Source organism: Trichoderma harzianum (genome assembly GCF_003025095.1).
Source record: "Trichoderma harzianum CBS 226.95 unplaced genomic scaffold M431scaffold_3, whole genome shotgun sequence".
Taxonomy (NCBI): Eukaryota; Fungi; Ascomycota; class Sordariomycetes; order Hypocreales; family Hypocreaceae; genus Trichoderma; species Trichoderma harzianum.
Genome location: NW_020209251.1, coordinates 3,164,953 through 3,190,405, shown reverse-complemented (window position 1 = coordinate 3,190,405; position 25,453 = coordinate 3,164,953). Strand labels below are relative to the sequence as shown.

General features: G+C 48.2%; 10 protein-coding genes across 10 annotated transcripts; 4 read left to right on the top strand and 6 right to left on the bottom strand.

Annotated features, from left to right (window-relative positions):
• Nucleotides 1-407: 407 nt before the first annotated feature.
• On the top strand, nt 408-4,662 carry M431DRAFT_517960 (glycoside hydrolase family 18 protein; the record flags this gene model as incomplete). Its single annotated transcript, XM_024920353.1, has 5 exons — nt 408-2,454; nt 2,520-2,561; nt 2,620-2,769; nt 2,791-2,836; nt 2,882-4,662. The coding sequence occupies exons 1-5, from the start codon at nt 631-633 to the stop codon at nt 4,660-4,662; spliced, it is 3,843 nt and encodes a 1,280-aa protein (XP_024778101.1). The 5' UTR covers nt 408-630.
• A 455-nt stretch (nt 4,663-5,117) lies between these two features.
• M431DRAFT_549187 (hypothetical protein) lies at nt 5,118-6,354 on the bottom strand (the record flags this gene model as incomplete). The annotated part of the gene is made up of 1 exon (XM_024921283.1): nt 5,118-6,354. A coding segment is annotated over one exon (936 nt), but the record flags the coding sequence as incomplete, so codon positions are not given.
• Nucleotides 6,355-6,478: 124 nt separating this feature from the next.
• Nucleotides 6,479-7,999, bottom strand: M431DRAFT_110871 (hypothetical protein). The gene is made up of 3 exons (XM_024911776.1): nt 7,842-7,999; nt 7,133-7,780; nt 6,479-7,083 (listed from the first exon to the last, which is right to left on the bottom strand). The coding sequence occupies exons 1-3, from the start codon at nt 7,924-7,926 to the stop codon at nt 6,533-6,535; spliced, it is 1,284 nt and encodes a 427-aa protein (XP_024778099.1). The 5' UTR covers nt 7,927-7,999; the 3' UTR covers nt 6,479-6,532.
• A 409-nt stretch (nt 8,000-8,408) lies between these two features.
• Nucleotides 8,409-9,763, bottom strand: M431DRAFT_549180 (hypothetical protein; the record flags this gene model as incomplete). Its single annotated transcript, XM_024921282.1, has 3 exons — nt 8,409-9,116; nt 9,177-9,562; nt 9,628-9,763. The coding sequence occupies 3 exons, from the start codon at nt 9,761-9,763 to the stop codon at nt 8,409-8,411; spliced, it is 1,230 nt and encodes a 409-aa protein (XP_024778098.1).
• A 665-nt stretch (nt 9,764-10,428) lies between these two features.
• Nucleotides 10,429-12,571, bottom strand: M431DRAFT_492638 (hypothetical protein; the record flags this gene model as incomplete). The annotated part of the gene is made up of 3 exons (XM_024917022.1): nt 10,429-11,445; nt 11,559-12,266; nt 12,434-12,571. The coding sequence occupies 3 exons, from the start codon at nt 12,569-12,571 to the stop codon at nt 10,429-10,431; spliced, it is 1,863 nt and encodes a 620-aa protein (XP_024778097.1).
• Nucleotides 12,572-12,946: 375 nt separating this feature from the next.
• On the top strand, nt 12,947-15,164 carry M431DRAFT_505923 (hypothetical protein). The gene is made up of 8 exons (XM_024918719.1): nt 12,947-13,358; nt 13,433-13,575; nt 13,634-13,682; nt 13,743-13,907; nt 13,984-14,378; nt 14,438-14,505; nt 14,561-14,733; nt 14,791-15,164. The coding sequence occupies exons 1-8, from the start codon at nt 13,055-13,057 to the stop codon at nt 15,087-15,089; spliced, it is 1,596 nt and encodes a 531-aa protein (XP_024778096.1). The 5' UTR covers nt 12,947-13,054; the 3' UTR covers nt 15,090-15,164.
• On the bottom strand, nt 15,065-17,594 carry M431DRAFT_505921 (hypothetical protein). The gene is made up of 4 exons (XM_024918718.1): nt 17,413-17,594; nt 16,216-17,304; nt 15,899-16,145; nt 15,065-15,833 (listed from the first exon to the last, which is right to left on the bottom strand). Exons 1-4 carry the CDS (start codon nt 17,514-17,516, stop codon nt 15,186-15,188), a joined length of 2,088 nt encoding a protein of 695 aa, XP_024778095.1. The 5' UTR covers nt 17,517-17,594; the 3' UTR covers nt 15,065-15,185.
• Nucleotides 17,595-18,957: 1,363 nt separating this feature from the next.
• On the top strand, nt 18,958-19,930 carry M431DRAFT_79407 (hypothetical protein; the record flags this gene model as incomplete). Its single annotated transcript, XM_024922809.1, has 3 exons — nt 18,958-19,027; nt 19,076-19,708; nt 19,758-19,930. 3 exons carry the CDS (start codon nt 18,958-18,960, stop codon nt 19,928-19,930), a joined length of 876 nt encoding a protein of 291 aa, XP_024778094.1.
• Nucleotides 19,931-20,242: 312 nt separating this feature from the next.
• On the bottom strand, nt 20,243-21,785 carry M431DRAFT_79789 (hypothetical protein; the record flags this gene model as incomplete). Its single annotated transcript, XM_024922861.1, has 3 exons — nt 20,243-20,670; nt 20,728-21,704; nt 21,760-21,785. The coding sequence occupies 3 exons, from the start codon at nt 21,783-21,785 to the stop codon at nt 20,243-20,245; spliced, it is 1,431 nt and encodes a 476-aa protein (XP_024778093.1).
• Nucleotides 21,786-23,328: 1,543 nt separating this feature from the next.
• On the top strand, nt 23,329-25,218 carry M431DRAFT_3382 (hypothetical protein; the record flags this gene model as incomplete). The annotated part of the gene is made up of 7 exons (XM_024914403.1): nt 23,329-23,502; nt 23,555-23,612; nt 23,669-23,955; nt 24,010-24,423; nt 24,479-24,690; nt 24,757-24,928; nt 24,982-25,218. The coding sequence occupies 7 exons, from the start codon at nt 23,329-23,331 to the stop codon at nt 25,216-25,218; spliced, it is 1,554 nt and encodes a 517-aa protein (XP_024778092.1).
• Between the last annotated feature and the right edge of the window lie 235 nt (nt 25,219-25,453).

The window sequence follows — 25,453 nt, the reverse complement described above, 5'->3', positions numbered from 1 at the left end:
ATATTGACCACATCTCGGCTCGCATGGGCAAAAGATCCCAAGGGAAGCTCAAGCACTGCCCAAAAGGGAAATTTGCGAGCGTCATGGTTCAGGGATTCGGATCCCTGACCACCTCCCCACACAGAACCAACAACAAGAGATCCCTGCATATCCGTTGAAGGTTTTTATGGCTAAAACAAAGCATCGGCTTAAGCTTGTCGGACTGGCTTTAAGGACCCAAAGACGCCTTGCATGAACCCGCTATGGGGCCGTATGATGTTGCATCTAGGGTGGGTGCCGTATCTGCCCAGGCAGGCGTAGCCAATCTCCTCGGTTGTCTGGCTGTTCAACACCATAAGCTTCCGGGCGGCTATATCACAATATCGCTCACAATGCTTACCAATAGCATAAAATGCCAAGAGTCGAGGGTCGATACCAGGCTCAACGGGACATACAGAGGCGGCGGATATAGATACTATGGAACATATCGGCTCCGATGAGCCCAGAGTCACGGGACTGCCACTCTCAACTTCCAGAGGCAGTCAACCACGGAGGTACTATATTGCAGCCTTTCGTTCTCCCTATTCCTTGTGAGTCTCTGTCCTCAACTAAGTTTGCACTCAGCTACTCTGTGGTAGAGTCTGCTTATCCATGCGGCGCTCAGTTGCCTTCTGGGCCGCCCTGGGCCACCTCGTCTCTCTGTGTCGCGCTATCACAACCACCTATAACGGTCAGTACGCGGAAGAATGTCCTAGCCTTTGCAATGACGCTGGTCCAAACCCTTCCAACTGGACGTACGTCCACCATCTGAGGGAACTTAAGACTTGCCATCTACCCATCATCTTTGATGTCAACGTTCAAGCCTTGGTCGACGACCCTCAGACCATCCTCACCATTCGGGCCTGCGTGTCCACTGGTCAAGAGAAATACAACACAAAGTCTCTGCCTCCGCTGCAAGACGATGGTAGTCGAGTTGACCATGGAAATCTCACCATTTCAAACAACTGCGGCGGCAAGACAGTCAAGTCTTCTGTGAATCCTGAGGTTGACGGGAGCGTGTCCCACCCGGGATCTGGGTCGAAACCAAACGCAACGGACGTCCTGTTAGCCACCCGCCATCTCACAACGTTTTTGCAAAAAGCCTCTCAGTGTGGCACCACCATCATGTTTGCCAAGTCAAACTCTGCTGTGGTTGGCCTCTATTCAGGAGCTGAAGTAGCGCAGAGCTCCGTCTCTGCGATGCTGTCGACTTTCCATGATCAAGCGCAGCATGGTGGCACTGCTTTTCAAATTTGCAAGACTGAAAAGGCAGCCTTGACGTTTGGTGTCTATGCTGCGAGCTTTCCTGATCTCGGCGTCGTCCAAGCTGCGGTAAAGAGCTGGACAAACGGCCTTTGCCTCAGTGGCTCGACTCCCTCCACCGACATGAACATGGATATTATCGTCTCAACAATCAGCACAAATACCACAATCAATCCGCTTCATAGCAATTCCACACTGGGAGTCAAAGGGCTACGCAGTGTCTATGCCAGGGCAGACTGCAAGACCCAGCAGGTCAAGTTCGGAGATGGCTGTGCCGACCTGGCGACCCGCTGCGGCATCTCCAGCGCCGACCTCACCAAGTTCAACCCTCAGGCAAACTTTTGCTCCAAGCCAAACCAATACTACTGCTGTAGCGCCGGGACTCTGCCCGACATGCGCCCCAAGCCCAACCCTGACGGCAGCTGCCACAGCTACAAGATCGCCGCACAGGACGGATGCTTCTCCATCGCAAGCTCCTTCGGCATCACGGAGGCCAACATTGAGTCATTCAACAAGAAGACCTGGGGCTGGGCCGGCTGTGATGCAAATCTCCAGGTCAGGCAGCTTATCTGTCTGAGCACAGGAGATCCCCCCATGCCCGCAGCAGTCGCGGACGCTACCTGTGGACCCCTAGTTCCAGGCACAAAGAAGCCGACCGACGGTACTTCTCTTGCAGACCTGAATCCATGCCCCCTCAACGCTTGTTGCAACGTCTGGGGCTTCTGCGGAACGACAGATGATTTCTGTGTCCCCTCTCCGGCAGACACGGGAGCCCCCGGAACAGCCAAGCCCTTCACAAATGGCTGCATCTCTCACTGCGGCTCAGACGTCGTGAATAACGACGAAGCCCCAGACTCGTTCAAGAGGATCGGCTACTACGAGGCGTTCAGCTACGACCGCGACTGCTTGGCAATGCATCCCAAAAGCATCCCCAAAAACAACTTCACACACGTGCACTTTGCCTTTGCGACGGTCACGGAGGAGTTTGACGTCGACATCTCTGACTACGAAAACGAGTTCAGTGCATTCAAGGAGGGCGAATACAAGAGGATTCTCTCTTTTGGGGGATGGGACTTTTCGACGGGATCTGATACTTTTCAGAGATTTCGCCAAGCAACTACGTCGACATACAGGGGGATTTTTGTGAATAATCTCGTCAACTTTATGAAGAAGGTGTGTATCATGATTGTATAGACGCTCTTGTGGGACTTGGTATGGGCTGACTCTTTTTGTATTAGCAAAATATTGATGGCTTTGACTTTGATTGGGAATATCCAGGTGTAAGTTGATCTCTCCAACTACATAGTGACGGTAATATGCTGACATTGGCTTCGACAGGCACCTGATATCCCAGACGTTCCTCCTGGCAGTGCTAATGAGGGAGACAACTATCTTGATTTTCTGTCTCTTCTCAAGTCCAGGCTCCCAAAAGACAAGAGCATTTCAATTGCCATCCCCGCATCATTCTGGTACTTGCAGGCATACCCCGTCAAGGACATGGCCAAATAGGTCGACTATTTCATCTACATGACATATGATTTGCACGGCCAATGGGGTATGTTTGATCTTACTGAGCATCAAGTCAATGTCTAACAGCGAGTGATAGATGTGGACAACAAGTGGGCCATTCCCAGCTGTGAAGGCGGCAACTGCCTCCGCTCTCACGTCAATAAGACCGAGACCTACAACGCCCTCGCCATGCTGACCAAGGCTGGCGTCAAGTCCACCAAGATTGCCGTGGGCGTGACAAGCTACGGCCGAAGCTTCCGCATGGCAGATCAGAACTGCGAAGATGCAATGTGCACGTTCCTTGGCGGAAAGCTGGACTCGAGGGCGTATAAGGGACGCTGCACTAGCACGGCCGGATACATCTCGAACGCCGAGATTACCGAGATCATCAACAACCATGGTAAATACTCTATTGTAAAGACCTATATAGATGGAAGTTCCGCCTCCAATATCCTCGAATATGGAAATAACGGGGCAGTCGACTGGGTCGCTTACATGGACGGAGACACTAAAGCGGAGCGCATCAAATGGATTCAGACACTCAACTTCGCCGGCTCCTCAGACTGGGCCATTGACCTCGAGACCTTTGCAACCGAGGACACGGGTGGAGATACTGATACCAGCGGAGAGCCTCTCTACGACGACTACGACACCGAGGAAGACGATGGCGACGGCGACGGCTATGGCTGCCTCGACGGGGACAATCCCGGAACGCTTGAGGGCATCGCCGACGCCATCGACGATTTCGACGACCGCTGCCTCAGTTACTTCACTCTAGATACGCTCTACAATATGCTCCTCGAGAGCCTGTCCCTCTTCGACGAGAACTCGCACGGCTACGACGACAAGTTCAAGTACTACGAGGAATGGGTCAAGGAGCTCGTTGACCCCAAGCTGGACGACTACATGCGCTTTGGCGACGGGCCCGGCAATCAGTTTTTCACCTGCCACTGGGAGGCCGGTAGCAGGAGCGGCACCAGCCCCTGCACAGGCGTGCCGCACTTCTGGGAGCTGGAAGAGACGTTTAGCGTCGAGTACGAGCTGACGGACGAGGACGGCTTCTACGACGACGTGGCAGCGACTCTGGGCATCGACAAAGACTGGATAGCCTGGGGCGACAGGGGTAAGGACTACGACTGCGCCGCCGAGGCCGAAGACATGCCTCGGCGGCCCTACGGGAACGGGAATATGCCAGTCTGCCGCCGCATCTACCGGCGCCGGCTCAACGTGCCGGTCAAGGCCTCGGACGACGACATCGTGGTGGCGAACCCGAAGGAGATGATTGAAAACGCTTGGACGAACATCACAACGCTGCAGGAGACGCTCTTGTCGACCTTTGCCGAGGTGGCCATCGACATCTTCAAAGACGCCACCGTCCAGGTCCCGGAGCTCGAGGCCGTCGTTGCCTTCGCCATGCCGGTGCTGCAGCTGGCCGAGTCCATTGACAGCATGAAGGACATCAAGGATATTGGCGAGCGAGTCATGGAAGAGAAGAAGCGCGAGCTGATATTCAAGATCCTCACCTTCGTTTTCATGGCCCTCCCCTTTGTCGGCGAAGCACTGGGCCCCCTGGTGGGCAGCGCGACGGCACTGGCCCGCATAGCGTTGCTCGTCAGCGAGGCCGGGAACGCGGCCGTCACTATTGCCGACATCATCAAAGACCTGACGTCTGCGCCATTTGCCATGTTGGGGCTCATTGTCGGCGCGGCGGGGGGCGGCGGGAAGTTGTCAAAGACGGAGAGCTTGGGGGAGGCGTCCAAGGCGCGGGGGCTGATGAAGGCGGCCGACTTGGCCAAGTTTCCGCAGAGGTTCCGCGATAGGGATGCTTTGGTGCAGAAGATTTCGAAGAAGTCGGTGTGCAGTGTTATTTAACCGGTGATGGATGAGGATCCTCTATAAAGAGCTGTAAGGTTGACGAGGTACCCCGTTGACGTAAGTAAGTATTGGCAGGGACCAGAGGATTGAAACGTGTATATTAGATATGTATGTAGCCTCTTGACAAAAAGAAACAGATTTCTGTCCATACTATCTAGCACGATCAGGAGTTCTCACTTATTGATTCTCATCCCAGTTATTGTACCCGTTTGCATATCCGGCGCTCCAGTGCTGCCCCCATGTCTCTGCGTTTCTCACCATTTCAGCCGACATTGGGAGCGAAATCCACAGCAATGGCTCTTGCCGACCTCTACACTCATGAGAGGTATAAAAGCCCGCTCTTTTCTCTCTCCGGCCGATCAATTCTTATTCAGACCTATAGCAGTTTACCAACACAGTAATAAAAGTCTATATTTTTCTACTAAGGAAAGCAGTCCCCTTTTTACTAGAATGCTTACTATATAACTAAATTAGTTATTCTGGCTTCTCTTTACACTGTCCGCCTGGATGGCCATAAACGCAGCTCTCCCGGATTCGAATTGAATCTCTCCAAAGTAGCGAGCTCTTGCGACTCTCCGTCCACAAATGTGAAGTCGAAAAATCTGACAATAGATGAAATAACTAACAGCTGCTCAAAATAGGCAATATTCCTCCCGATACATGCCCTAGGGCCCACACTGAATGGAAAATGGGCAGTGTTCATCCTTTCCTTGTGGCTTTGTCTGATTCAATCCACCTATCGGGATTAAACGACTATGCGTCCTTGAAGCAGTCTGTATTGCGAAGTAGAGTGTACGTCGGGACAGAGACAGTCACACCCTCGCGGATATATTGCCCGGCAATGACACGTCCGCCGGCAGGAACAACTCGTGGAAGACCATATGATGAAGCAGGGCGAATGCGCAGCGACTCTTCAATGCAGGCACGCAAGTACGGGAGAGAAGACACGGATGCATAGTTGGGAACGTCGGCCGATGAACCAATAGCGCTGTCTAACTCTTGGCGTAGCTTCGCGAGAACGCGGGGATGTTTATACAGGAGGAAAATGGTATTTGTTAGGGCCGCGGTAGTAGTATCTGTTCCAGCGTTCATCATAACAGAGCATTCAGCCAAGATTTCGCCCATTGGGAGGTCAAGGCTCTCTCCTTTGTTGTTACGAAGCAGATTGGAGAACAGGTCCTTCTTTTCCTCTCCAGACTCTGCATCTTGAAGTCGTTTCGTTGTGTTGTGGTAAATGATGTTGTCCCAATTTGCACCAGCTTTCATATACGGGTGGCGAGCGAAGAGCGTCTTTGTCAGGGGCAGCAGATGTGCTCCATATCCCAAAAAGGTATTCATGTGTGTTGCATCGTGAAGGGATCTAATCATGTGCGCTTTATAAACTTTGGCATATTTTGTCTGTGCTTCGACTATATCATCGCCACGTTCGAGACATCCCAACGAACGTCCATAGAGTAGCTCGGCAAATAAATCAATGGTATAATAGTTAACATATCTCCGAATATTAATGGCCTTGCTCTGAGCAATGTGCTTATCGATTTGGGAGACAAGCGTGGCCGTTGCATCGAGAATAACGGGCTCCAGACTCTCAATATTCTTTTGCGCAAAGACATGGGCCAGCTTCTTTCGCTTCGCCTGGTGCTCTGTTTTGATTCGAGCATCGGGAAAATAGTGGACATCTACAGGCCAAGGGGGTCTTCATTTCGTTCTGAACAAACAACTTGGAGCGCCTTTGCCGCGCCAAGAGGCAACTTGTCGGCCTGTCCCAGGTTTAAAGTGTCAGAGAAACCATTTTATTATATCCTGTTTCTTTGGGGGTATACAGTTTTGTAATTTGTTAATACTAGCCTGGATTCTCTGATGTAAACTACCACGCATATCCTGAGTCATCGCCCCGCATCTCACACCACCAACGCGTCTGTTGGTATAGTTCGCCTTCAATGCCCCCAGTTAAAAACCACCACTTCTTCAAAAACCATGGGCGTGCCTCCCAGCTGCGGATGTCCCAAGGTGCCCCGGAATTGCCTACACCCGCACCTAGCGAAGAGCCCCAGCATATTAGTGCGTCGTTTAGAAGATCACGACAAAGCTCTTCTTCGTCAAAGACTGGAGTATCTGTATGGATGAGAGCAATTGCCCTTTCACGAAACGTCGGAAACGGCAAGACGTCGAGGTATGGGTGATGGCTGCGGGCGAGTTGGCTTTTTGTTGGCCTGAGATCTGGCTTGATGTTTTTGAACTCGCTCTTTTGCCACTCTTCTGCTTGGTTGGAAAGATGACCATGAAAAAATGGCGGTTCGGCATCGTCTGAAGTTGTAGCTGGCGTTAGGCCTAGCATAGCGGCGTTGCTGAGACAGGCTGATAAGAATGAGACTTGAGTAAGTCGGATCGTGCCAAGAGGCGGACTGAGAATCGGATCTACTCTGATTAGCTTTAGCTTCTAAATGGATCGATCCTTTTCCGGTACCTGAGTGGATGTGATTCTTAGTTTTCAGGTTATACTTGGCCTGGGACTGGGCAGAGTCTTCAGAATCTTCAGAACCAGTTGCTTGCGAAAAATCGGATTCCAACACTCCAAGACCTAACCCAATGAGATCTTGCAAAGTCACTTTGTTATGCTCAATCTGATTCACTAATCTTATACTTATAGGAGCGTCATTCTGTAGTAAGAAAAGAGAGAGAAAGCTGTTTAGAGAATCAGTTGTTGTTCCCGGCAGGGATATAGTATCACTCGACTTGGCTAATGCGGTGGGCCGTAAGTTTGATTGACGAGCCAAAGTTTGTGTATGAGAATTATTAGGTGAAAGGTCAGTTCTCATGTTGAGGCTTCGTGCAGGTTTGTCCAAAAAGGATTGGAATGGCCGGAGAGGATTAACTCCACTCTCATTTCCGCCGCCAGTAATACTGTCAAAATCCAGATCCCATTTTGTTTCATCTCCGTCAAGAACATCAAACGATTCATTCAATAATGGTACTGGTGACATAAGGAAGTCTTGTTGGAAATTAAAAGAGTCCGGATTCTTTTCAGCAGATAAAGAGCCAAACTTGCAGGACTCATGGATCTGGCGTTCAACAAGATCCTCGAGAGCTTCTAATCGTCTCTTTTGTTTCTCTCCTGCATTATTTCAGCAACATTTCTCATCGTTATTTGATCTCTGGTGGATAGAGAGACAAACTGTAGTTTCTCTGAGCTTGCCTGTTCTGTAAGCGTCTTTTTTCCGAAATAAGCTTCCGTTGCTGTGCTTGTTCTTCTGGAGGCATGACTAGAGTACTTGAACAAGCCACCTTATAGCAGACACTACTCAGTGGGAACTGATATGTTCAAAGATTCATGACCTGTATCTATAATTTGTAATCTTAAAGAATCGAAAGATTGGAAACGAACGTAGGAATTCACAAAGCGGACATGCTCTCGATTGTTGCTTACACGATTAGGTGAGCAGCTCATTATTTGCGGGGGGGTTGCCGGAGTTAGCATCCGGAGTTAGTGTTGACTTTGTTTTACACATCTTTTGTTACTCAAAATTAGTATAGCGGAATAAAAATAGAGCTTAAAAATAGAGCTTTAGCTTCAGAGGTCTGAATGATGGAAATGAATTTTAAATATAGGATTAAAATGCCGTATAAGTCGGCAGCAATAATAGATCGACCTAACGTAGGTTCTAAAATAGAGAATTGGAATACTGCTGATGTCAAATAGAGCTCCTCCTGTATTCAGAAAGAGTTTAAAGAAAGGGGCAGCCTCATTCTCGCCGAGGTCGAGACACCTTCACTCCACCATCGGGCAATTTCACTCTGAACATTGCGTATGGCTTCACCCTACGGTCGATTCCACCCCAATAGATAGGCGCTCTCCAGAGTTGATTCTCGGTAAAGTACAAGTATCCATCTGTAGCAACTGATAAAGTATCTGTCCAGCTGAGTCTCGGGTCCCTGACAAATGGCTGCACCAGTCCAGTTTTCGGATTGAACTTGATGATGGAATTGTCTTCCATGTTGCCGCCGTAGATGTTATTGTTAGAGTCTGTTTCTAGTCCATCAGAGAGCCCCTTATCACCCAAAACCTGGATTTGAGATCTCGAGAGGACATCTGAGTTATGAGAGTTGTCTAGGAGATATTTGGTCTCAATGCCGTAAAGAGATCTTCCCCCTGCTGGACAGTAGTATAGTGTAGATCCGTCAGCTGACAGTGCGATACCGTCAACGCCGACACTAAAGTGTGAGATGCTGCTGGAATTGGAATAGACGGCTTCTCCCCATATAAACGGCACAAATCCTGGATGTGACGAGATGGAAGGGTCGCCCACCAATTTGCGCGAAGCAGCACCAGAGCCAAGATCAACCACTACGATCGCAGTGCGGCCCTCTGGACTGTTGTCGGAAATGTAGGCTACGCCTTGACCTGATGGCGTCAGAGCTGGATTGAGATCAATACGGACATCATTGAGATACTATAAAGTCAGCATCTGGCAGGAAAGATCACGTTTTGAACTGCAGGGGATATATCTTACTCCATCAGCAGGTACAGCAGTCTGGTCAAAAAGAATTTTCTTGAAGATGGTGTTATGTGTCAAGTGCATTCCAATCAACTTTGGTCCACCGTAAGCAGTCTCAGCTAAGCCTTCGGTTGACGCGACTCTACCGGAATCCAAAATCCACAGCCTATCCTCGGTATCTGTTATGACAGATATTACACCTATGAGATGATCTTCACTGTTTGAGCTTGTAGGTGGATTTGTGGAGTAATTGAGACGGCCACCAGGAGGAGTGTTTATCTCGAGATTCGGATATGGAACTTCTCTTCCATTGACGATTTCCCCGACTGTAAAGTTGATACTGTTTGGAAACACTGGAGGATAATTGACGAAGATGTGGCCACTGGCGGAGACGGTGAAACCTAGTGGACAAGCACATTAACATTTAACCTAGGTGAGTGTTCCAATATGTTACAAGAAAGCTGACCTGTTAGCCACTGATCATAAAAGAGGTGGATGGTTTCGAGAGCCGGGCCAAGTGTCCCGGGATCTGAGAGTATCTCTTGGCCTACCGCAGCAGAGATGCTACAGAGAGTCAAGGAAATAACAAAAGAAGGCTTCATTATGCGATATAATAAGGTCCGATTCAATTATAGTCTAGCAAACGGTTCTTGTTTCACAGGCTCTTTTTGGAACATACAACCAGTATATATACCGCTATATTAAGCGTGGTGCACGGATGCTACAATTCTTGAACCATACTGTGAATCCAAAGGTCACATAAGCAACTTATCTAAGTGTCTGAAAAGTCCATTAATTTGAATCCGATGAGTCTTCTAAGCAGTTCAAAAAGATGTAAGCGGCAAAATATACGAAATTGCATACATACTAAGCGGATTGCTTAGTTGAGCAATGACGGCTTATTCCGAATGCTCTATTCTCACTGAGTGCTTGTCACGTTCCATTATATTATCCCGCTAAACCAGCCAAAAGATTAGAATCATAGAGGAAACCTCTGGGAAAGTGTTATATAGGAATTGGCATACAATTGATCTGATATTGAGAGGTCTTGATCACCAAAGAAGGCGTTGCAGATATATTATGTACTATAGAGCATAACATCTTTCAGTATATTATCATTAATAACATTTGGAATATAGGTATGCATAGAGATGTCTTCAAGTTCTTTATTTTGTTTGATAGGAGACTCTTTCATATACCTGACCTGGCTCTAACCTGGCGTTGTCCACTAATTTTGCCACAAAATGTCTGGTCGTAGCAAGTTTGTCTAATTTCTCTCTGAATCGGCTATAATAGCTCCTGCTATCATGGAGCCTGGCCAGCTAAACCAGGCTTTGCTCGTGGTGTCACCTGTCTTCACGTCTACCGCTTCTCCAAAAGTTCCGTCCCATTGCATGACACCGATAATTCGCTGTAGAGCACCTGCTTTTGCCCTTTCATTACCTTTGACGTCTGCGTACAACATCTCTTGAAAGTATCCAAGCGGCCAAGGGCCTTGTGAATGGACACTTCCAAGTCCTGCAAAAGACCCTCCTGAGCTATACCCTAGACTGTTCTCCTCCGATAGGGCGTAGTTCATTGTATTGTACCACGCCTCCAAATCCTTCCTGTTGGAGAAGAATCCCCAATTGGCAGCAAAGGCAGTTGGGATATCATTTCCGTCATGATAGAAGGTGTGCTTGCCATGACCATCTACCAAGTAGGCTATTTTCACATGTCCAGAATCGGGGTCGGCGATTAGGAAGTGTTGCATCGTTTGCGTGTGAACTTCATCTGCAAGCGATTGCAATCTTTCCCCAGGATCTCTTAAAGTCGCCGGCAACGAGCGAATTAATTTAGCCAGTTGGCAAAGAGTGTACCAGAGTAAAACGTGGCTAGAAAAGTGGAACGGATATATAACTTCATCGTCGCCTGGGGTCTCATCTGTAGGGAACAATCCTGTAGCCAAGTCTTGCCTTGAGGTAATGTGGTCGAGAATTTCCGTGATGACTTGAGAGGAAAGAATCTCCTCCACAAATTTCTTTTCATTGGGATACTCTGAGAAGTAGTCGCAAAGCTCTAGCATAGGGTAACACTGTTGATCGAGCTGGTACACGGGCCCATCTTTCGGTTTGCCTGTTATAATGTATGACCTGTGCCAGAACTTATGGGGTCTTTCAGCCTTGAAAAACACCCAATCTAAGTGTCCCTTGATTGTTTTATCGAGAAGTCGCATGTAATGATTGTACGCGGCTGGTGTAACTAAAGACCTCAAGTTCCGCCGGGTCAATAGCAACAGGCGCCACTGCCAGCTGTAAGTGATGTTAGCCCTAGCATGCTGAAGCAGGAGATTTCCAGTACTTACTAGTTGTCTCGGTTCCAGCCTAGAGGCAGCGCTACATGGTCAGTAATGAGGGCGACTTCTGATTCAGAGACAGGAATCGCGCAGTTGCCGAGAATGTAGTCAACATTGCGCCGCACAATATATGTTTCAACAGTTTCTGGCCTCTTCCACGCTAATCCACTCCCCGGAGTCTTTGAATTGACACAAAGGTGTTCTGGGAAGCTGTTGTTCTCGTCCAATCCGGGTGCCAAACGCAGAATCAGGCCGATAGTGACTTCTGAATATGGCTTGATAGAGACAGATTGATCTTCTGTAGACACACCTGTTAACAAACCCGGCTGGGTTTTATTTGTCAGGCCCACCAGTGGTGCAGGAACGCCATCTAGGTATAATTGGCCGCTCAGATGCGCTCCAATAAATTTATTCCTTATGATAAAAGAACATTCCTGGCTATTGACTTCGAGAGCATTCTCACATTCCGGTAACGGTATCGGGCCCCCTTCAGTAAGTTGTCCGTACGAGGCTCGATGGACACTGACTCGAAGATTGACCTGATACCCAACCTGAATCTCTTGACTGGTATTGTTGACAATACGGGCTCGCTGATTAAGTCGTCCTTTCTCATCAACGCTCGCGACATAACGCACCGCGGCACCAACTCTTGTGTCGAAACCAAGGTGGGCTGTGTTCATTTGAGTCAAGTCCACTGTAGTTCTCGAGCCAATGTTGCCAATACATAAGCCAAAACCTTCGTTTGCTTCATTCACCATATGGAGCATACGCTTTCGATAGTCGCGTACGTATAATGGATCATAGTATCTTCCACCGTCGAATTGCTCATAAGAGGCAGCGACTATGATTCCGTGATGGGGATGATACGTACTAAGCTGAAGAGCCTATGGTCTGTTAATATGCGCGATCAAATTCAAATCTGAGTACTGCAGCTCACACGTCCATAAATATTGGCTGATAGAGTCGTTCCATTTTGACCAATATCTATTGTTTTATTCGCTTTCTTGCCATGTTTTGGATCAAAGACCTCTGGAGTAGAGTAATCCCGTTCCTGCGTGGACGATAATGAACCCATGTTGGCTGAGAAAAGTAAAGAAAATGGCCAGAGTGCTCTCGAGCAGGGAGATTTACGAATATACTGGTATTAATCCCATTTAAGGGTCAAAAGCTACACGGGAGCTTACCAGTTCAGAAGCCTCAACAGCTGGTATCGGGTATTGACCCGGGTCGCGCCATGGCGTCGCCACCGGGACAGCGCCCGGACCCATTTCCATGCTAAATTTCTCCACACTCAACACACTATTGGATCAATTTCGTGAACATTTGAGTCTTGCAGCCGTGATAGGCGGGGTGTAATAAATCCACAGCATGGCCTGACTCGGCATGAGTCTCGGGTCGCTACCCTGGTATACAGGCACTTTTCCAAACTTCCCCAGATTTCCCCCCCAGACATATCTGTATGACAGCTTGGAGAAATATAAAATGCGGAGTATCGAATCGTGCTTCTGGAAAGTGGACGAGCGTCTACTCTTCAATCATCGACTTCGTCATGAATAGCATGGCTCATCTTGTCCCCAAGTTCGGCTCAGAGAAGCCAGAGTGCGAGTCACCTTCAGTCACCTTGGAAGAAGCCTCCGGGAAAGGCCATTCCATAATGTTCAGCAAGAGTCCTCAGTTTGACGACAATCGAGTTGCAGCATCAGAGTCTGGCCCGATTGGCTTTGTGCCTTCATCGCCCGAAGAGGCGGAGCTTAGTCGTCGAGTCAATCGCAAAATGGACTTTGCCATGTTGCCTTTGTTGTCCCTGGTATACCTATTCAACGGCCTTGATAAGGGCAATATCGGTAATGCTGAAACCCAAGGTATGTTTCTGATTTATGTTACTGGCAATACTCAATCTGTTAATGAATTGATATCACTAATGCGATTCGCGTAGGGTTTACGAAGGCCATTGGAGCTGAACCAGCAGATCTCAATTTAGCTGTGTCGCTCTTCTTTATTACATTTGTTCTCTTTCAGCCCCCCTCTGCTGCCATGGGTAGATGGGTTGGACCTCAGAGCTGGATCCCGTTTTTGGCGGTTCGTATACCACCTCGTACTTCCATTCAGAACCCGCCCGCTAACACATGCGTTTTAGTTCTCTTGGGGGGCCTTAACCATCGGGCAAGCATTTATTAAAGGACGAGGTAATGTTTAATTAGGAAACTCCTATAAGTTGAACGTTGGAGCTGACTAGTTCCGCAAAGGCTCGTTGATTGCCATTCGTCTTGTGATTGGGCTTTTTGAAGCAGGATTTTACCCGACGTGTGTCTCTTACCTATCTTTCTTCTACGGACGATTCGACTTGGCAGTAAGAGTGGCCATTTTCTATGGCCAATATGCGATTGCTGGAGCATTCTCTGGCGCCATCTGTAAGTCTTGGCCCAAACCTTACAGAGCCATCATTCCATTATAGCTGGACATAACTCGACTTACACATTTAATTAGCGTTTGGTGTGTTTCATCTAAAAAGTGGTAAATTGCTCAATTGGCAGTATCTATTTGTCATTGAGGGCAGTCTTACCTGTTCTGTTGCAATCTTAGCATGGTTTTTACTTCCTAGAGGCCCAGGTTCCGCATGGTTTCTCAAGCAAGAAGAACGCGAATTTGCTGCGGAACGCATGCGACGCGACACCGCACTATTTGTTCAGCATGAATATGGCAAAGACGGCATGGAGAAAGACAGACTCTCAAGACGCGATGCTATCGAGGCTGTCAAGGACTGGAAGTTTTACGGCGTAATCTTCTTCAACATTTGTGCCAGTGTCCCTACGCAAGCGTTTAGCATATTCCTACCTCTAGTTCTACAGGGTTTGGGGTTCGAAAGTATCCACGCAAACCTCGTAAGCAGACCAGAGGCTCGCATTGTTTTCAAGCATTGTGATTAACAGCGTTTACACAGATGACAGTGCCGCCCTACGTCTGCGGCGCCGTTGGCTTATACATCTTCGCTTTGAGTTCAGATCATCGGCAAGTCACTTCTAAGCAGCATTCCTTCTTATCCTTTCTCCTAACAATGACGTAGACACGAACGTGGGTGGCATATCGTAGCAAGCATTGCTATTGGAATCATCGGGCTGATTCTCACTGTCACTGTCAAGGCGAGCGGAGGCAAATATGCTGGTCTCTGCATTTTGCTTTTCGGATGTTACGTGTCTGCTCCTTTGACTGTGGCATGGCTAAGCGGGAACACACCTGGTAGGTTTCTCCAAAGCTGGCAATGTATCATGCAGCAACTGACAGGTCTAAATCCAGAACCGGGAAAACGTACGCTGATCCTTGGTGCGAACGGATTTGGTAATCTCGCCGGTATCATCGGTGCGCAGATTTTTGGTGCCAAGTTTGGCCCTTCTTACACAACATCGTTCTATATCACTCTCGGCATTGCCATCATTGCTCTTTTAGGTTATACAGGTTACCGATTTGCTCTTGCAGCTGCGAATCGATACAAGAAAGACAAGATGGCCCAAATGACCTCGGAGGAATTAGAGCGTGAAAGAACCGATCACATTCGATATGGCGACCGCAAGTACACCTTCATTTATGGATTGTGATACTACTACACCGTATTCCTATTTGTCTCGCAGATTAATTGCACGTGAAAGAATTATTACGGTAGATAATTACAAAGAGTGCTTCCACTTTGTTACTCAAAGTCTGAAATCGTTGTATATCTCCAAATAGTCATTCTCAAGCCACGTCTGTAGCTCCTTGAACAATGCACCATTTAACTCTACTCCAGCCTGACCATCGCATGTACTCTCAAGGAGGTCGATATCTGGAGCAGGAATGGCAGATTCGGCCTGAACATTCGCTTCACTGCTAGCCGTATATGTGACAGCGGATATGGTTTGCTCTTCCGCTACAGAGACTTGGGTCTGTGGCAGCGCGTGGGCAATAAAGCTCAGATCTTGTAGAACGGTGAGACAATCGAGGCCGAAGTTGTTTCCTAATCTCGCCTCTTGCTGGAATACTTCAATTGCGAAGGCGACGTCATCGGTCTCGGCTGAATCTGATTGGGGAGAGGCAAGCTGCTGCATCAATATGATTAGAGCTGCGTTGAATACTGCGTGCGCTTCTTGGTGAGTGAGCCTCTGCCTGGGACTGGCATCGCGAATGAGCCGTCCAAGTCGAATATTTTCGCGGGCGGCGTCGAGGCAGTGGCCTACGCAAGCCATGTATAAATCCCCCTGATAGTTTTCTGCGCTGTCTTTGTGAGTCTTTTGCGACAGAAACCTGTCGGCGAGAATTTTCTTGGTAGCTGCGAAGAATATCGGTCTTGTTGTGAGGATTATGTCCTGTGGAAATGGAATACGGGTTAAATTGTGCCACGATGTCCAGTACTAGCTGCAAAGATGCTTACTTGGTGATACATGAGATGTAGTACGAGACAAGCTCTATCTTTGGTCAATCGTTGGCCATTGATCTGCAGCGGTGGAGGTAGAGATGCCAGCCACTGCTGTAGTAGCGAAAGAGCATGCTCGACGTGTTGTAGAGACGTGGTTGACGACTGATCGGATGGTGCTATTCGGTATACGTTACACACGATGTAACGCGAGATCTTGGCAAGGTCGATGTGCGCACGAAGGCCAACCGGACTTGGAAATCCACTGAACCGTAAAGTCAGCGAACAAGCTGGTGAGCATATTGGATGGTCAACGATGATTTGTATGGACTCACGGCGATTCCTCCGGCAACGTTAAATGAATTGCAGTGTCTGAGATACTGGGCGGACGTCCGAGCACAGATGATAGCCAACAATCAAGCACATACAAGGTCCAGAACGTGCGTTTAAAGTCTTCACCCTGACCATAGCTGCAATGGGTGCCATCCATTATGGCGAGATGAAGGGCAACGCTGACCATGATATAAGCGGCATCACGACGATTGGCTTCGATCAAATAGAATGCCATAAGAAGCATGACCGAAGTGTCGCGCGAGGTGTGAGAAGTGATATCAAGGGGGTTACCGATCATCTGCTGTGCTCTGGAGAAAAAACGCTCGCTACAATCTTCATCTTTCCAGTGCGCCGCAGACCCCAGGCGAGCTGCAACAGCCAGAATTATGTGCAAAAGCGCGAGTTGACCTGATGTCCGCAGAGCTGCCGCATCATAAGGAAACTGGTTTGCAAATGATAGATTGCCCCAGTAGAAAATGCCACCGCTAGGGAAATCCCCATTACCATCCTGAGTGAAAAACCGAAATTCGGTGACCATGAGGGTCATCTCCGTCTGGCTCGGTAGTTGCAACGGGTCAACAGGCAGAAGTTGCAGCGTCCTCGAGTCAAACGTTTGGTAACGCCCAACGCTCGTGAGAAATGCTTGTCCCGAATGAGGAGGATAGCCTTGTTGGGCGCCGACAAGAGGCTGTATCGTTGCCATGAATTCCTTGACTCGATTGAGAAAGTGCGCACCAGAGGACGGCCCAAGGTAACGCGCGGTCCCATCTGGGTCATGAAGCAGCCGCCCCTCAGGGGGAGCAAAGTCCTCAGTGGTGGCGCTACTGCCAAATGCCGTACCGGTATTGCTCGTCTCTAAGGTAGAGGCAATCTTGGAGGATGATGATGTAGCCAATGCGGACGCTGGAGCTGCCGGCGCATTACGCCTCTCCAGTTCTTCGCATCTAGCCTTGAGGGCTTCCAACTCTGAGCGAGAAACGGATACCTTATCGAAATCCAAAGGGTATTCGCAATGCCTAGTTGCTCGATGACATTGGGAACATGGTTGCTCACCTGAGCATTTTATCCGTCGAAGGCTGCAGCTATTGCAGCTGGAGCAGGAGGCTTGTTAGCGTCAAACTCTCTCAATGGTCTTGATTGATAACAATCTGTAGAAGCAAAAGCAGCCTGGGGGCATTGAAGTATCTGATAGCACCTACGCAGTGCGGACTCGTTTGCGACTGCTTGGTGAAGTCCGCTCACGACGACGGTGGACAGCTCGACGCGCACTGTTCGGGTCCCTCCCTGGCTCCACGGGCCACATGTCTTGGGAAGACGCCGCTCAGTTACCCTCATGGAATAGCGGTTGGTAGTGCAGAATAGCTGGCGAGGTGCATTTGCTCTATTGAGCGTGCCGTGAACCTGCAAGTGTAAAATAGCATGCATGGCCGTTTAAGGTACTAAGGTTACTAGAACTTGCAAGATTTCCGGAGCAGCTTACTAATCCCAATCTCTACGACTCGGCATCTCGTGTCAATTGTACATAACAGGGAATCCCTTCAGAACTAAAAGACGGACCGGCCACTACCTAATCAACGAGCACTTAATACAAGGCAGCGCATTCTCACAATGCGGCAAACAGCGACTGTCGCTATAAATCACTCCAGAAATAACACCTTTATATAACACTTAATTAGAAAACTTGGATAGCTAATTGTAGATATAACGTTTAGACTGAATCTGTTCAGAACTTCCTACTTAATTGAGTGGCTATGGCAATAGACAATTATCCCCCGTCTTATCCATCGCCTAACCTATAACCAGAACTATGGTTTGTCCCTTGGAGATCCTATCTATTGCTAACCCATGTGTTCCCATTTTATCTCGGAACCCCAATACCTAGACGCAAGGTGCTTTGCAAGTACAACTATGCGCCTCGCTCGTGAAGGCGAATATTATAAGTTATTATATATAGCACGATTACGTTGCAAGAGTATTTTGGCAGTGCGCCTGGTGAGTTCTTCCACAATCCTGCGGGCTTTGGTCTGGGCTGCGGCCTGAACATTTCCGTTAGGGTCACGTATCGGATCCGATTATCCCTGCTAGACTGGCGGGCGTCGGTGCCGTTTCAAATCGGTTCCGATCGCTTACAGCAACAAGAATCACAGGACACACAAGGCCTAACTGTGGTCTTCACAAAACCTCGTTCTAGTTGCCGAGTCCCCCATATTTTTTTTCGAAGTATAAACGCTGTTCCATAATTGTTGTTCCATATCAAATCATTGTGATTGATGACTGCCCCTAAATGTACATATTTTGAGGACTGCATCGGCTTGAAAGTTTTCTACGGGTGCTTGGCAAAGTCTAGAATCATGGTAAGCGCCTAGTTTCCATAGCATAAGAACTTATTGCTTCAGGTTTGCCACGATTTCCCCACAACCCAAAAAGCTCCTCCTGGCCAGTACCAAAAGAGGCCAAGATATGTACCTGACCGTCATTGCTACGCTAGGGGTGGCCCACAGTCCCCATGCCTCCTTGGGGTTGAGTAGATAGGATCCCGATTTGAATGTCCCAGCTTGCAACTCGCGGGAGACCACCGGATTCGTCTCAGTCCCGGTCCAAGCCTGTATGTATATATTATCTGCTGCTTTCTGCTGCTTTCTGGAATTTCTCTTTTATCTTCAAATTCTCGATTCCTTCTTTGTGTTTACTACCTACAGCTCATATCTCTTGACATCGTGTGTCTTCGTATCGCACCAGCGAATATGTTGCCAGAGAATTATTCTGACAGGCCAGTTGCTGTCCTAGGAGGCGGAGTATTGGGGAGACGCATTGGTTTGTAAAACTGCGAGACTTCAGATATACTTTAAGCTAATGTTACAGCTTGTACTTGGGCATCTGCTGGATATGATGTCCAAATTCGGGAGCCAGATCAAAACCAACATGAGTCTTGTCTCAACTACATCAGGGAGAATGTGGCGAAGTACCCAGCCGCTGGTAATACAGCCGCTGGAACCGTCAGAATATTCCGAGATCTTGAAATGGCCGTCGAAACCGCATGGCTCGTCATTGAGGCAGTCCCTGAGAAACTTCAGATCAAAATAGACACTTTCTCGGAGCTCGAAACTCATGCTCCCAAGGATGCTATTTTAGCCAGCAATTCATCATCATACAAGTCTTCTGAGATGCTTGGAAAGGTCAAAGACACAACTAAATCGCGAGTCCTGAACACGCATTACTACATGCCTCCCGAGAACATGGTCGTGGAGCTGATGACGGATGGTTACACAAATCCAGACATCTTTCCTTTTCTAATGGATAGACAGAGAGAAGTCGGTACTAAACCTTTTTTTGCAAGAAAAGAATGCACAGGATTCATTTTCAACAGGCTTTGGGCGGCAATAAAAAGGGAGACGCTCTCCATTCTCGCCGAAGGAGTGTCAACCCCTGAGGAAATAGACGCTCTCTTTATAGAATTGACGAGAAGCTGGGGAGGACCCTGTAGATTTATGGACGGTCAGTATATTCTCCGTTGTCGTGACCATTTCCACTGACATGTGAAAAGCCGTTGGTTTGGACACTGTCGCCCTTATCGAAGACCACTACATTAAGGAGCGTCAGCTGTCTCCAACTTATACTGTAGACTTCTTGCGTCGCGAATATCTTGACAAGGGTAGACTTGGCGCAAAATCTCCTCACGGCGGCCTGTATCCTCCCCAATCCAAGAGTATCTCCTAGGATTCGGCCTTGGTACCCGAGACGCAAACCATTGTCTCCCAAGGAGAGGCACAGTGCCATCTTTCATACACTACTGGGATAGGCCGGTCAGGTACAAAAGAATTCATTGAGTGAATCACGTCATATATGATTTCAGATGCAAATCTCTGAGATTGAAACTAGGCTATTGTTTTGTGTTCATTTGTTCATTGTATTAATAATTATGTTACACCTGGTCCTTGATCTTACGGCTGTTCTATTGGCCTTGTAGATCTTGTACAGAATTTGAGTATTTTTTTGCATCTTAGCATCTGACGCTGCTGATGAAAGTTTCTATCGAGCTGCTTGGACTGATTTTGAACTCTGGGGGAGATGTTTTAACGCGGATTCCAAAGTTGAACTTAAGCTACCATATGACTCCTGTGTGATTTTCTTATCCATGTAGTCTCGGTCAATGGCTTTGCGCATGAGTTGCACACATGCCACCACATGATGCGGATAAGGATCGATGGCGATGAGGGGAACAGTAAATGTCATACTACGAGTCATTCCGCTCCTCCCAGGCATACCTGGTAAAGGAGAATCAATGATTCGTCTCAAGGTAATGGTATTATGAAGCCCAAACGCCAATGCATTCATAACCGTGTTTTCTGCTTCAATGCTAGCATCTTTAAGGTCAACAAGCAAGTCGTACCGATCTACGACTTCTATTGTATCCAGCACCATCAATATGCTTAGAGAATAATGAAGCATCAGTGAGACTGGTTATGTCGAGGTTAGCCAAAAGGAACTGTTATGACTAGTCAGAGCATACTTACACCAACGAAGCTTTGTTTGTTGACCAAGGAACTGCATGCGCTTATAGCATTCGTCCAGAAACGGACGGAATGTAGTATCAAACTCCTTGACGGAATTGCTAACGTAGGAAAGAGCCTTCCGAACCTCATGCTCGTCGTGACCATCCCGAAGAGCTTCTTTAAAATTAGCAGCCAATTTCCAAGTCAACAGCTTCCAGCAGGCGGCGGCTGCGATAATCTCGTTAGCCCTTTCATCTGTCATCTCAGCACTGCCCAGGCGCCAACTCTTTGAAGATTCATTAAACACATTCAAGCAAGTTCGAACCAGTTTCCATGTAAATTCGGACTCAAACCCAAAGAGCCCTGATGAAAGAAGTGGTCTGCAATTGAGGGTGAGGGATGCTGAGGTGTCGAATGTGATTGCCGCCCAGTACGCAATGTTTTCTGCATTGATAAAGCCAGAAGTGTCGGCAGCTTCTGGAGTGGCACATATTGCTGTCGAACTCGATGAAGGAAACACTTTTGAGCCACTGAACTGTAGATTTCTCTGCCGGGCTCGAAGAGACTGGACTTGTTGCAAAGCCGCGTGGATGCAAACCTGTCCAGAGACACCATCCATCTCCTCGTCTTCCGAAATACCCATCGGAATTGGAGTCAAAGCAAAGAGAAAAAGGGACAACATCGATCTATATGAGGGGCGATTGATAATTCTCAGCATGTCTCTTCGAGCTTGCCACCACATGGTCTGGATTTGGTGCAGGGTATCGATGCCTCCTGAGTCATCTGAAGAGGTGATTGGTAGCCACCTTGCGGCAAATGCGGCAATCGTATTGCGCAACGATTGTTCTATTAAAACGTCTCGTTTCTCGTCGTTTTGAATCCACTGTTCCTGGCCCGAGCTTTGGTTGCCTTTAGAAGTATCGGCCATATATCTGTCGAGATGACGACACAAATCTGATATGCTGATGTACCTTTCGGCGAGGTCATCTTGTCCAAATCTAATGCAGTGAGTTAACAATACACGAAAGAGGGAGGGTTGGGTCCTAGACTTACAAGAAAGGGCAGCAATACCGGCCCATCCAAGACCCAAAAACGACCTCGAAATTTTGTCTATATAGAGTGTGAAGCCATTCAGAGTGGGAGTTGCCCAGTGGATGCGGCTCAGCGTCTGAGGGGGGTGATACAAGGTCCGACAAAGCCTGTTCTGATGACTCAAGTCGTGAGTATGGCGTAGGCCTGAATCGATTCTGCAAGAACTCATAGTTGTTGATAGGGGCGGCCTCCGGGGAAGAAGCATTAATTGGTTCCTCTGCTGATACTTGATCGATGAGAATATGGGACGTTCGTCTATATCGACCTTGCGATTTTGAGGCCGTAGTAGCTGTATGTCTAGTAGATGATCCCTCTTTGGCATCTTGGATCCACTGTATGCGATGATTAGGTTCGTCGAATCTCAGAGACTTGTTCTTGGGTCTAACTTTGAATGTGCAGGCTCGATTCCGATTCAAGCAGCGTGTACAGGGAGCGGACGGTATGTCAGCAACGCTGCGACGGTTCTGTGCATCGCATGCGACGCGTGATCTGCGGCACTCGTCACAACTAGAAAATTGGGTACGGCGTGTAACGATGCGGTCTCTCATGGTCTGGCAATGGGTTAAAGCGGGCGCCTGGAAGCACCCGATACTTGCAGAGTCACAACGCGTCACTCAAGGATCGGATCCGATAGATAGTAATGAGATCCAACAAACATCTGAGTGTACTATCTGGGATTACTTGTCCTTAAAAAAAGATGGAAACTCTAGAAAACCTTGCCAGATCCATGTCTCCGTTCATTTACTACCCCAGACCTTCGGCGCTCAAAATGCGGGGTAACCGCTAGCTACAGAAAAAGGTTGGGGAGATGGGGCGCTGCGGCAGGAAAAGAGACTCATGCTATGCTGTGGCAGCTGGATGTTATCTCCCGTTTATAAAGTACTAGTATATCACCGCTCATGAATGAAAGTGGCAACACGATAAGCCGGACTGGATCAGACCCTCCCCCGGCCAATCACTCCAAGAGTCGATGGATGCTAACAAGGATTGTCGGAACCGATGATAACTGTGGCGTCGAACGAGAATTGATGCCGATGTCACAGCCGTCTATGCATGACTCGAGTATCCGTAGGTCGTCAACTCCAGTAACTCAGCTCACCTTACAATATGTCGGATCCGATGATCATTTTCACCATCAGCCTTTTAAGCTCGAATTGATATCCCACTCACACCCAAAAAGCTTCCCCTTGCAGGCAATAGTTCGTCTAACAAAGTGCGGGGGAGACGCCAAGGGCAATTTCCCCCGGATGTTATGCCCTGTTTCCCCAGTTGATCACCCCTTCAGCATCCTTATGGGTCGCCCGTTCGGCAAGCCACTGACAGTCTTGACCGAAGAAGTCTAGCAACCCAGAATGGTTCGTTAGCCACGAGTGTAGGAGCATATATGACGAGGAAACAAGCATATTTCAACCTCTTGATGGTCCCTACATCTCGTTATCAAAGAGCATCAATTCAGAGTTCTTCTAAGTCACACCAGCATCATTCTTCAACCATCACCCCTGAGGAGTGTTGTCATTATCTCTCAACATCATGGCTCACTACAATCCTTCGACTGAGAAAGCTAAGGTGATGGAGGCAGAGATGGCCAATACTTCTGATAGGAGCGGGAAAGCAGAGATTGACGATTTCAATGGCATCAGAGCGGTTTCAAGCACTACTCTAGAGTCATTCTCTCATCTGGATGAGAAGAAGATCCTTCGCAAAGTACGTTTGCTGCAGTCTCACTCTGTTGTATATAACTAACAGCGCGACATAGATGGATCGGCGGTTGATCCCCATGCTTGCGATCCTCTATCTTCTCTCTTTCTTAGACCGTAGGCGCGATTAAACTAATTACTATAAACATCATGCTGACGCTGTTCTTTTATAGGAGGAAATATCGGCAATGCAAAGATCGAGGGCCTTCAAGAGGATCTCAACATGTCGCCCGATCAATACAACTGGTGCCTGACTGTTTTCTTCTTCACATATGCAGCTTTCGAGGTACCCTCGAATTTACTTCTCAAGAAGCTACGTCCTAGTGTCTGGCTTCCCACAATCATGGTTGCTTGGGGCACGGTGATGACCCTGATGGGCATCGTACGAAACTATCACGGCCTTCTCATCGCACGCATTTTCTTAGGTGTTACCGAGGCGGGTCTGTTTCCCGGCGTTGCTGTATGTTTCCCCAACATTATCTTCGGATTTGTCCTCAGCTAATGAATCTTCTAGTACTATCTCACCATGTGGTATTGTCGCCACGAGATCCAGTTCCGCCAAGCGTTGTTCTTCTCCGCGGCCTCAATCGCCGGTGCTTTCAGCGGCCTCTTAGCCTTTGCTATTGCCAAGATGGATGGAACTGCCGGGCTAGAGGGTTGGCGCTGGATCTTCATTCTCGAAGGAATTGCGACAGTTGTGGCAGCGGTGCTAGCCTTTTTCGTCCTACAAGACTTCCCAGAGACGGCTACGTTCCTCACTGAAGAAGAACGAGCCTTTGTGGTACTCCGTCTGAAGTACCAGGCCCAAGCGGGTAAACTTGACACAGACCAGGTGCAAGTCGCCCAGGCCGAAGAGTTTCAGTGGAAGTATGTCTGGAGTGCCTTTAAAGACTGGCAAATTTGGGTCAGCATCGTTGTTTATTGGGGCGTGAGTAAACAAGTCCTCTGATCACTCATTGAGCACAGTTCTGACATTTGCCTAGATCGTTTGTCCACTGTACGGAATCAGCTTGTTTCTTCCTACCATCATCAAAAATTTGGGATACACATCGAACAAGGCCCAGCTCATGACAGTCCCTATCTACATCACAGCTGCTATTCTCGCCGTTGTTGTGGCATACGTTTCGGATCGTGTTGGAAAGCGAAGCCCCTTCATTATCACCCTCCTCTGTGTCATGATTGTTGGCTTCTCCATGTACGCTGCTCTCACAACTCCAGCCTAATCCATATCTATTAAGCTAACCACTATTCCCTTTTCTAGGTGTATCTCATCTAGTAATCCAAAGGTAGTCTACGGTGGCGTCTTCATTACAGCCTGTTCTATCTATCCAGCTTTCCCTGGTATCATTTCCTGGCTTGCAAACAACTTGGCCGGCAGCTACAAGAGGAGCGCCGGTATGGCAATTCAGATTGGTATCGGAAATCTTGGCGGAGTAGGTTCCTTTGTCTTCAGCCGAATTGCGAATTATGTTAACAATTATAATAGGCAATGGCATCCAATTTCTACCGACAAAAGGACGGCCCTCGATACATTCTCGGTCATGCATTGGAGCTTGGATTCATTAGCGCTGGAATCATCGCTGCTCTCACTTTAGTCTTTGCATACATGCAAATCAACAGAAAGCGCGAGGCCAGGGTGGCTCGGGGGGATATGAATCAATACACGGCTGAGCAGCTTTCTGGTAAAGGTGATAAGGCATTGACTTGGAGATACATGCTGTAAGATATAATGAAGAAGCTGGAATTAAAAATAGGCTTCCTAATTTAGATTGATATAGCAGCTATTATCTTAATTTCGTTCCTTGGATTTTGAAATTGAACTTCACTCCTAAAAGTTATCGCCAAGAACCCTTATATTCTCTGCTGAGCTTAGTATTAATCCCTTTTGTCAGTTGATGTATGATCGTAACTGAGGTCAGAATACAGCCCGCATTTCTACCTCGTACCATGGCTCCATA

Coding starts and splice junctions, on each gene's coding strand:
- M431DRAFT_110871 (XM_024911776.1), bottom strand. CDS start 7,926: ATGCCTCCAGAAGAACAAGCACAGCAACGGAAGCTTATTTCGGAAAAA. Junction 7,781..7,841: donor GCAAGCTCAGAGAAACTACA/GTTTGTCTCTCT, acceptor GAAATAATGCAG/GAGAGAAACAAAAGAGACGA. Junction 7,084..7,132: donor TAAGAATCACATCCACTCAG/GTACCGGAAAAG, acceptor TAATCAGAGTAG/ATCCGATTCTCAGTCCGCCT.
- M431DRAFT_505921 (XM_024918718.1), bottom strand. CDS start 17,516: ATGTGGCCCGTGGAGCCAGGGAGGGACCCGAACAGTGCGCGTCGAGCT. Junction 16,146..16,215: donor ACGTTGCCGGAGGAATCGCC/GTGAGTCCATAC, acceptor TTTACGGTTCAG/TGGATTTCCAAGTCCGGTTG. Junction 15,834..15,898: donor TACATCTCATGTATCACCAA/GTAAGCATCTTT, acceptor CCATTTCCACAG/GACATAATCCTCACAACAAG.
- M431DRAFT_505923 (XM_024918719.1), top strand. CDS start 13,055: ATGGCTCATCTTGTCCCCAAGTTCGGCTCAGAGAAGCCAGAGTGCGAG. Junction 13,683..13,742: donor AGCATTTATTAAAGGACGAG/GTAATGTTTAAT, acceptor AGTTCCGCAAAG/GCTCGTTGATTGCCATTCGT. Junction 14,734..14,790: donor GCTAAGCGGGAACACACCTG/GTAGGTTTCTCC, acceptor GTCTAAATCCAG/AACCGGGAAAACGTACGCTG.